Consider the following 10,530-nt stretch of genomic DNA (forward strand, 5'->3'; position numbering starts at 1 on the left):
GACTCCTTCATGCATGCTATGCATGTTGTTTCAAAATCTCTTCATTATTAACATTTGCAATTTTGTTGTCTTCACCTTTGTCATACCTTGACACCCTATCTAGAGAATATATCATGCTTGCTTGGACTTTGTTGCTGCCACAATCCTCGCAAAAACACTCTCATGCACTGGAAAAATTTGGAAGAAATTTTTGGAATTCTTCTTCCTATTCTCTTAACAAATATATTTCTTCTTGTGTCAATGCATTATATGTTGATACAAGAGATGCTTCTTTGAACACATTTTCTACTAAATCTCAAATATCTGGAGAAAAGAACAATGTCTTTATTGTGATTACTCAATAAACATAATTGTTAAATTAAATCCACGAATCTATAGATTTGCCAAACTTATGCTTGAAACTGCCCTTTGTAATTGTTAAAAAACATTGGCTCCTTGTTGGTAAATCTGCTCTAATAAATTTGTCATCAAACCAAAGCTTTGACACCTGCTTTGATACTCACAATGAAGGCAGAGGAGGTAATTATAGACACCATACTGCCGACCAGTCATAAAAACTGATTTCACTTGATAGTAAATAATAAAGTTTAAACTTTAGGAATCACGGGTAGTAACAAAAAAGAGTAATAAACAGTAAACAAAAAATTCTATTTTCCAGAATGAATGACAGGGGAAGTATTAAATTAAAATATGGGCACACATACATATGGTTAATTTTCATGGAAACTCTTATTTCCAATTCTATAGAAAAGTAAATGGGCTCTGACATGTGAGGCAAATAGCACTCGCCCTCTCTCTCCACGCTGCTATCTCGATTCATGTGTTGTCACTCAGAGGACAAGAGCTATTTGCCTCGCGGGCGCTATTTGCCTCACATGTCAGAGCACATTTATTTTTTTATATAGTTGGAAATAGGATTTTCCAATTTTCACCACTGTCACACACTGCAAAGTACAGACTCCTTCCTGCATAGTACACGCAAACATTTACAACTTCATTTACTCCATGCTGAAATTTCCTGCATAGTACACTCAAACATTTACAACTTCATTTACTCCATGCTGAAATTTGATTGATTGAAGTATTACAGGGAGACTGAAAATAATTGCCTTGCCAATGGGCAACAAATGAGCAGTGGCTATATATATGTGTTTACCATTGGATTTTGATAGAATAGTTATCCAAAGTACTACGGCGAGATTGAAAATAATTGGCTTGTCAATGGAAAACAAGTGACCAAGGGCTAGATTTTGATAAACTAATTATCCAACTGAGAATATACAGCCGGGCGCATTTATTTGTTGTCTTACAGTGATAGGAGACCTGAAACAAAGATCAGTAGTTTGATTTGTTGGTGCTTCAAGTATGGCCCGCGATCACTTCATTAATGTCCGTGTTTGGGATTAATTTTCAAGAATTGTCATTCTCGTGCATTTCATAAAAAATTGCTTGTGCACTCAATGCTTGATTGTAAACCAAATGTCTAGTATGCAGAAAGATACAATTTGGCATCCATGCCTTTTTTATAAAAAAAAGAAGCTATGGAAAAATATTTTACAATATATATAAACATACTAATGAAAAAAACTTTTGGGTTTTTTGTTGGGTTTATTTTTCGTCACCAAGACTATTACAAGAACAGATTCCACCATTGTAATGATGGAGGAAAATGACATCCCTTACAACAGTTTCTTGTGTTGTAATTTTAGAGGCAATGTGACCGTGACCACAAAGAAAAAATGGAAAGGGGATCTATCAGTATATCTACAACTCATGAAATCAGGGTGTTCATAGGTCTCTTTGACAATTGCTCCATTGCGAGAGGTCCTAATAACCCTAATCAAATTCTTGACGAATGTACAGAAGAAAACTGTAAATATCATGCAAGCTTACAGATTGGGTTATCAGTCAATATTTGTGTACCAAGTGTTTTAATACCTTATAAAACGATTAGCTCTAGATTTCGTAATCAACCAATAATTCTGCACCTTAGATGTTTTAATATCGTACATATAAAATGTTTTTGAGGAGAATATTATTAAAAATTAATTCAAGAATGCACAAGGGATCATTAAAACTTTTGGAAATTAACATCTCAATGAAAATTTTACTTCAACCATTATACACGCAAATGTATGGTTTTCATCCAGGCTGTTATCACAAAACCACACAAAACCAAACACTGATACGGTCTGATCAGGAAGACTTTGAGTAAGGTTTGATCAGGAAGACTTTGAGTAACTGTTTCAAACCAATCTTTTGGCTGAGGCTTAGCCTCCTCAACCTGAGAGGGCTCTGTCACTGGGTTAAAGATTTCAATTAAGGATTAGATGGCTAACTCCATGGAAAAAACAAGTGAAAAGGTATAAATGGTTGAACACAATCAACAAGCATCCATTGGGCTTATGGAGTGAGCATATGTTTCAGTATCATAGTAATATTAGCTTAACATGGAAGTCAGGGCATCAAGAGTTCAATATATCAGTAACACATAAGAACATGTACAAACACAGTCTACAAATGCATGAAGGAAATTAGAGCATTATCAATGAGTTCTAATAACATACAAGTAACATACATTCATACCACTGAAAATGAGGAACTGAGGACAATCATAAGACAATGAAGCATTGAACTCTCTTTTGAATCCTGAGAAGTAAAGCCAAACTCTGTATTACATAAAAAACATAGTCTTCTACAATGACACAATATGAGTGTTTTCTCATAAAATTTCCAACCTTTGGTGCATTACACTTCTTGTCATATAGAGTTCATTACAATCTTGGATTACTTCCTCCAGCGTGAGGGGAATTCGAATTTCACTTGACCTTACACCTATTGATACTTAAACAAACTATTAATTACAACTAGTTGTTAACTAAAATTCCTAGAGACCTAATACAACTAGAGTGAAACTCCTTATTATGCTAGCAACAACCTAGGATGTGGAATAAATTCGGTTTTTGACTCCTTCTTAATATCAAATTTGGTGATGTCCATGCTTCTCCTTCATAATTAGGAAACTGTCCCCTGCTCTGTTCTCGCTGAAAAATAGGTGTTGGGACAGAGTTGTTTTCTCCTCATCAAAAATGTATTTTGCAAAACTGAAGGAGGCTTTTGTAAACCACTCTCTGCTGAACAAAAAACTCTCTTGGCTTTTTGCAATACCTTTCCTACTGCCCAGAAACTGTCTTTCAATATAAGGTGTAAACTAGAAATTGTGATTTCTGAAAAACTGCTCTTACAACAGTTTCATAGCGCAATTTCAGTCATCAACTTCTCCCAGCTCATAATGAATTTGAAGAAACTGAAAGAGCTTTTTGTAGTTCTTTTTGTAGTTCAGTATGTTAGGAATAAAAACCTCTTTTAGTTTTCCAAAATATTCTTTCTGTTGCTCAAGAGGCCTCCTCGAAGTTGACTACTTAAAACAATTTTTTTGTTGAAAAAGGTTGCTTCAGTGATTTTGTAGCGCAAGGTTTGGTATGTGTATATGTCTTCATTTCTTGAATTTACCTTTCGCTTAGGGCTCAAAACTTCTCAAGTGATATTCTTACACCTCTGCAGCAGCACCCTTTCCAAAATAATCTCCTTTTCCTTTCGTAATAGATCCACAAAAAACAAAACTGGCAGCTACAGCAGTTTCGTAGAGCACCTAGTGCAAATTCTGGGTTTTGCGCTATGAAAACTCCTAACTACGAAGCCTCGATTTCGTAGGGCATATACTGTATTTTCTGATTTTTGAGCCTACGAAAACTCCTAGGCAATTTCATAGCGCATGTCAATTTTGAAACAATGTTAACACATGACACTTTTGAGATAATGTAGGATCAATGATAGATAAAACAAGATTGTTGACCTTATTTGATAATGAGAACAACACTCCACTTTATACCTTATTTGATAATGGGAACAAGACTTTACTTTTAAACTTTAAGAAACATAAAAATGACTTAACCATGTCTAACACAAAAACTTTGGAACATGGGGGTTGTCCAAAATTTTAAAAAACTTTTTCCGTGATAACACATCGTGTGCATTCTAGTTCTGACAATAATATTAGCTCCTATTTATTTTCTTAAATTTAATTTTAGTTTAGGTTGTAAACTAAAGTAAAATTCGTTTAGAATATCGTTTATAATTTCATAGCAATGGAATATTTAACAAAAACAGCGGTATGTTCTAGAGAATATGAGGTTGGGTAGCTCTCAACTACTTGGATAATGCCGGTATCCTTATTTCGAGAGTGTAGATCTTGGTATCCAGTTATTTACATTAGAGAATCCACCTAAGTTTAGAGATATAGTGTGTCATTCACAAAATGATAAATCTCAAGCACTTAATTAATTCCATCTTCAACTTGGTAATTTCACTGAAATTGTTATATATATATATATATATATATATATATATTTATTTTAACAGCTTTGAGAATCAGTTCAATTCGTGGAGTTCGGGAGTAGCTCATTTCTCCTAGAGGCACTCAAAATTAGACTTTGTTAGGTTAAAATGTAAAAAAATTATTCTTACATATTTTAATGGCAACTCTTGCATTTAAAATAAGCATTTCTTATTACTTTTAAGTTTTAACAACGGTTTCTTTGAACCATACAAAGGCTAATACAAGTGTACAGCATATCAGGTAAATAAAAGCATTTTAAGGGTTTTTATTTAACATAATATTTTCTTGATGACGAATTACACTAAAAGGTTCGAACCATCATCAAATACTGATGATGTGATTATTCAGAAACCCAATTCCAAAGGAATAATACTTTCCACTCTCTACCTATATGATTTTTCCACCTCTCCTCTTCCAGCATCAGAGGAATACAAAAACCATCATCAAATACTGATGATGTGATTATTCAGAAATCCAATTGCAAAGGAATAATACTTTCCACTCTCTACACATGATTTTTCCACCTCTCCTCTTCCAGCATCAGAGGAATACATATTTTGTTGACAAATGATAGCTTTAGCAAAAGCATAAAACTAAGTATAACGGTTTTGTCTGGCCTTTGGCATTTCCAAAATGTTTTGTGCTGAACTCTTCACAGATATGAATTACAATTACCAAATAACAATATTGCAAAAAAAACTTTCAATTGAATAATAACATAGACACTTCACAAACAACTTTCAATAACATCTGATATGTATCAATCAATGAACAAGAAAAACCTTTTAATTCCACTTCATCAAGAAAATATTCACAACTATGACTGTTCTTGGGCACTCCCAATAGTTACCTCCTTTATAAAGACATTAAATCCATGAAAAAATATTGCATACAAATTTACATTAAAAAATACAAGCTGCATACTTTTTATAATAAGTTGTAAACCATAACTCAATGGTACTCATCCTATGACTCGTAATACCTTTCCATAAACAAACAAGCTAATAGTCGTTTACAACACACACAAACTACCTACCATTTATAATAAGTTATAAATCATAATTCGCACTCTTCTTATGACTCTTAAAACCTATCCATAAATGAACAAGCTAATATTTATTTACAGCACACTCAAATAACTAAATGAAACTGGGAGTGGATGTTGGAGCTGTACTTCCCACATTCATTACCATTGTTTCTTCACGAAACGTTATCGTCCCTGGACATTCAAATTCAAATGAACTAGCTTCAATGTTCATTTTACAAAACCTTGTCGATCTCAGACACTCAGATTGACTGGCTTCTCTGTTCATATTGCTAACGCGAGAAAAAAAACCACCCTTCTGATCCTCCAATTGAGGAGCTTCGTTGTACATTTTAGGAACATTGGAATACGATACGCCCTTTTCATTCTCATTATAATTTGATGGTGGAACTTTGGCCTCTGTCATTGGGATTGACTGGGATGAGCAGGCAAGGTTGATTGAATGAAAGTTCTTCTCTTCACATTCATCACCAGTTAAAGCAACCCAGTTTTCTTTCTCAAAGCGATCAGGTTTTGCTCGTTGTTCCATCAATTTCTGCGATGCTGCTTTTCTATATATGCGACATACGACCATATCCATCTTTTTCTGCACATGCCAACTTACATTGTTTCATTATCTTTGTAGCAACAAAAGCAAAGTACTTCATAACTTGGCTGGCTGAGAATTTTGTGTGTATTTTAACCATGTATAAATAACATATAATTAAAAGATGTAACGAATCACCTTGGGCAGGGACGATGTCAAATCTGGCATCCTATACTCGTTCATGATCCACTCAGACCTTTTCCCAAGTGGGGCTTTTCCTTTATAAAACACAAGAGTTTTCTTGAGACCGATGCACTGAAGCAGCTCGTCGCGAATTGCTCTCTCAGAACCCGTGGCCTTCCAGTAACCTGACACTGTTAATCTGGTAGGCCGAGCGCATTTCTTGCTCCCTCTTGGGACAAAGAAGAACCATTGTCTCTCCCCAACGTCATTAGCCAAACCTGCAATAATATGAATACGTATATAATTGTGTGAAAAATCATCCTAAAATTCAAGCCATGGAAGAGGCAGACAGAAAGTACCTGGCAGCTCCCATGGATCATACTGGTACATGTCCAGGGTCGGTATAATTATATCGAAATTGAGTTGGTGACCGCCCTGGACTCGTTTCTTGAGATAGAAACCCACTAATTCCTCTTCAGTGGGATAGAATCTGAAGCCTGGGATGACTGTTAACGCTCCTTTTACTGCCCCATCATTATACATCTCTTCCAAAACGGCCATCAGAGCTCTTTTGTACAACAAAATAAGCTATGTAAATTGCCTCCACATGTTCTGAATATATACAGAGATTTCATACAAAGCCGATCTAAAGCGTTGACAACGACGACTTCATACAAATGGTGTCCACATGTTCCCATGTGTACAGAGATTGCACTAAAGCATTGACGACGACTATGGGTTGACATTTAAGAAGGAAATGAAAGGAGAAGGAGAAAAAGTTCCACACGCATAGGGATGCGGTCAATATAAGAAAGAATTTAAGAAGGAAATGAAAAGGGATGGAGAAAAAGTTCCACACGCATAGGGATGCCGTCAATATAAGAAAGAATATTTCGTTTAGAGGGTTTTTAATTTCTGTTCCTCCGCGTAATCACAGCGCAGGACAATGTAAAGTTATTTTGTCATCATATCTACGAAATTTCGATGAAGTTGCCCTGTAGGACAATTATCATATATATATCTACTACGTTAAATTAGCACACCTGGACACAGGCCAACAGAAACACCTAAATGAACTTACCATACCCGGCCATGCAAATGCCTAAATGAATTGGGGTTTTAGATTTGAATTATGTTGATTTGTGAGTGGTATAATTTAATTTTATCTGGCAAACAATATTTTTAAAGTTTCGATTAATGTTTTCATAATTTTTACGTGTCATATATTTAATTGTGAGGAAAATTTTCATGATTTTTGTGAGTCATTATTTCAAGCTTTATGTATATTAGTTTATACGAAACAATTATGTTATTATTGTATTTTGTGAGTCATTATTTCAAGTTTTATGTATATTAGCTTATATGAAACAATTATGTTATTATTGTATTCTTTGTGGTGTATTATTAAATTCATTAGATGACTATAGATTCAATGAAGCTTATTTAGTTTTATATAATTTTTTAAGCTAGGTTTAATTTTGATTCAATAGGCAAATTTGGTTTTATAGGTGTATCAAAGGAATTATTGGGCTTTTTAATTTTTTTTACACACCATTTATAAAAGTGAATGTTTTTTATTGACATTTTATTTGCTTCATGCTTGTTGAAGCCATTCAACAATCATTAATGCCTATTTAACCATCAACATGTAATCATTAATACCTATTTAACCATGAACATGTACTTTTGGCAATTTTCCCTCTCACTCCTAGTGATATCTCTTTCTTCATGGACATGGAAAATGTAGTTAAGCAAGTATCACATGGGATTGATACTAGCAATGGCAGTGGTGGTCCGAAGAATGATGTAACATCAAAACTTTTATATGGAGTGTATGAAGGCTAAGATAGTCTTCTCAGTTGTCTCATAATTCAAAGCAGGTCTCATTAGGTTTTGCTAACATAATAGATGACATGTTCTATATTATTAGGATCATTCTGAACTAACACAATAGTCATGGCTACATCAAATGATGAGAGGTAGAGGGTGTAGTCCTTATTATGGCCAGGGAGGCTTATTAATGGTGCTTGTGATTATTGAGCTTGTTGGTCCCATTGTAATTAGATATCCTGTTGGAGAAGATGGAGAAAACCATGAGCACATGTGGCATAATCAAGAGAAAAGTGATGAAAGAAATTGGCCTTACCTTGTAGGCTTTGTAACTGCTTTAAAGTTTTGGGCGGTGGGCTTTTTGCAGATGGCGGTGGGAATGATGGGAAATGATAAATCCCAACATTCTCCCAACATTGACATAGAAGACAAATTTGAGAGATTTCTAGCGTAGGTTGTATTGTCGACCACCCTGAAATATAATGCGAAGATCTCCAATATGATCTAAGCGCTTTTTGGATTGAATAGTGAGGTTGTCCAAATAGGCTAGTATAACATGAGCCAGATCATGAAAACTGTTGTTCATAGCCTATTGAGAAGTGGCTCTAGAAGTTTTAAGGCCAAAGGGAATAACTCGATTTGTAAAGGTACCATAGGGAGTAGTGAAAGTTGTTTTCTATTGATCAATATGGCGTATATGAATTTGATTATATGCTGAAAGGTTTTCCATAAAGGACAAGGATTCGTGCCCATCATAAGAATCTATAACTTGATCAATAAAGGGTGTTCGATAATTATCCTTATGGTAGGCCTTGTTCAAATTATGGAAATAAGTACAAACACATATGGTGCCCTATTTTTCATGATAGGTACAAGGCTGGAAACAAAAGATGTGTAAGAGATGGGGTAATTGAAATCGACCTTATGCAGCTTGTCAATTTCAATTTTGATTTATTTCGCTTTGGATGGATGGAGAGGGAGTTTCTTTAGCCTAATAGGGCAGGTATCGAGCCAAATGTCAATGTCGTGTTCTAGATTGGTAGGGATGATGCTACGCATTCCAAAATATGACCAAGAAAAATGTCCCTAAATTATTGGAAGAGGGCTTTGTATGAGGCAACTTCTTTAGGTGAACATGCTTCCCCCATCATGATCTCTTTAACAATGTTGGGATTGGTTGAGATATCTACCTTAATGGTAGGTAAGATATTCAACATGCTCCCTTCTTTAAAAGAATTGGGCACTTGTATGAGATGCTTGAACCAATCTACATGGCCTGCAGGCATGAAATCATTGGTTTTAGCTATGTAAATGGTGTCAACGGAATCAACCTTAGGGGTTAATGATTTTCTTGGAGGAAGAAAGAGTGATGATGCATGGAATCCCATGGACACTCTGGCTCCATCATGGCCTTGAGAATATCTTCATTAGGATGCAAAAGGATAAAAAATGGGGATGGAGATGTTGATAGGCCATGATGGATTGGTTGGCACATGGAAGTGCTAGTTGAAAAGTAGGGTTATGATATCATATTTTTGAAGTAGGACCTAGAACTGTGAAAAATGCATAAATAGGTTGGGTCCATGCAGTTGTCCATGGTGCAACATTTTCAATGGGAAAAGTGATCTCAACATCGTCGAATGGTGAGTAGACAACATTAATAGTTGTTTCTATGGAAGAAGAAATGCAAAGTAAATATGGTGTTGTGTGTCATGAGGCACAAGTATCTCTCACATGTGTAGAGGAGAGATGCAATGGGTTGGTGTCTGTTTACTAAGGATTGTTCTTAAAGGAGCAGAACGGTATGATGTACCACATCAATTATGGCCTTGAAAGATAAGTGAAGAAGAACAAGTGATTCTACATAAGTGTGTCACAAAGCAACCCATGCTTCCTAAAACCTAGGGAGATAGGAGTAATTATGTATATGATGCACATATTATGCACAAATGGTAGATGAGCATTGATTGCATGATGGGTTTACTTTACATGTAGATTGTGCAACTAGAAAAGAAGCATGAAGAATACTCAAAATTTCTCTCAGGGCTAGACACTAGTTAATCAAGCGGTCTAGCCCACGACATAAGGTGTATGACTGAGTTAGCTTATGAGTCAAAGTGTGATGTTTTAACTTCTTCTTATTTCCAATAGACAGTGATGCAGAATGAGAGCCATGATTGCAAATAGCACTTGGGTATGCTACTCATTGGCTTTCTTTAGAGTTGATATAGTAAATGGTTTGAGGTGTATCATCTACATCAATAGTGGGGCGAATTGATGGTGTTTCCATGTTAGCTTAGTGAAATGCAACCAATGCATCCTAATATTGACATATTTTAGAACAATGATGGGTTTAATTCCCATATTGTGTACATATGGCACAAGGGTGTTTGGCATGCAAACCCTTATTAAAAGTTGTAGTTGTTTTTTTGTCCTCACACAAAGAGGATGAATTTGGTGCTGGAGGGTGTGAAGTACTTTCAATTCTTCCAATGATTGGCATTGATCGCTAGGGTGTCCCATTACATCACATAGGACGCATGGGGG

The 10,530-nt window shown here is 35.3% G+C and overlaps 1 protein-coding gene across 1 annotated transcript; it reads right to left on the minus strand.

The window, feature by feature from the left end:
* Positions 1–5,538: 5,538 nt before the first annotated feature.
* Positions 5,539–6,702, minus strand: LOC149217924 (NAC domain-containing protein 6-like). Its single transcript, XM_089390410.1, has 3 exons — positions 6,513–6,702; positions 6,169–6,431; positions 5,539–6,024 (listed from the first exon to the last, which is right to left on the minus strand). The coding sequence occupies exons 1-3, from the start codon at positions 6,694–6,696 to the stop codon at positions 5,539–5,541; spliced, it is 933 nt and encodes a 310-aa protein (XP_089246536.1). The 5' UTR covers positions 6,697–6,702.
* Positions 6,703–10,530: the final 3,828 nt, after the last annotated feature.

This window comes from Pinus tabuliformis, chromosome 1_1 (assembly GCF_031772625.1).
Source record: "Pinus tabuliformis cultivar Carrire ecotype Pingquan chromosome 1_1, CPIR1, whole genome shotgun sequence".
NCBI classification, from domain to species: Eukaryota; Viridiplantae; Streptophyta; class Pinopsida; order Pinales; family Pinaceae; genus Pinus; species Pinus tabuliformis.

Bases quoted from the DNA above. Each gene is read 5' to 3' on its own strand.
- LOC149217924 (XM_089390410.1), bottom strand. From the start codon at position 6,696: ATGTATAATGATGGGGCAGTAAAAGGAGCGTTAACAGTCATCCCAGGC. The intron at 6,432-6,512 runs GTACTTTCTGTC...ATATTATTGCAG, and splicing joins TGATCCATGGGAGCTGCCAG to GTTTGGCTAATGACGTTGGG. The intron at 6,025-6,168 runs GTGATTCGTTAC...GTGCAGAAAAAG, and splicing joins TGACATCGTCCCTGCCCAAG to ATGGATATGGTCGTATGTCG.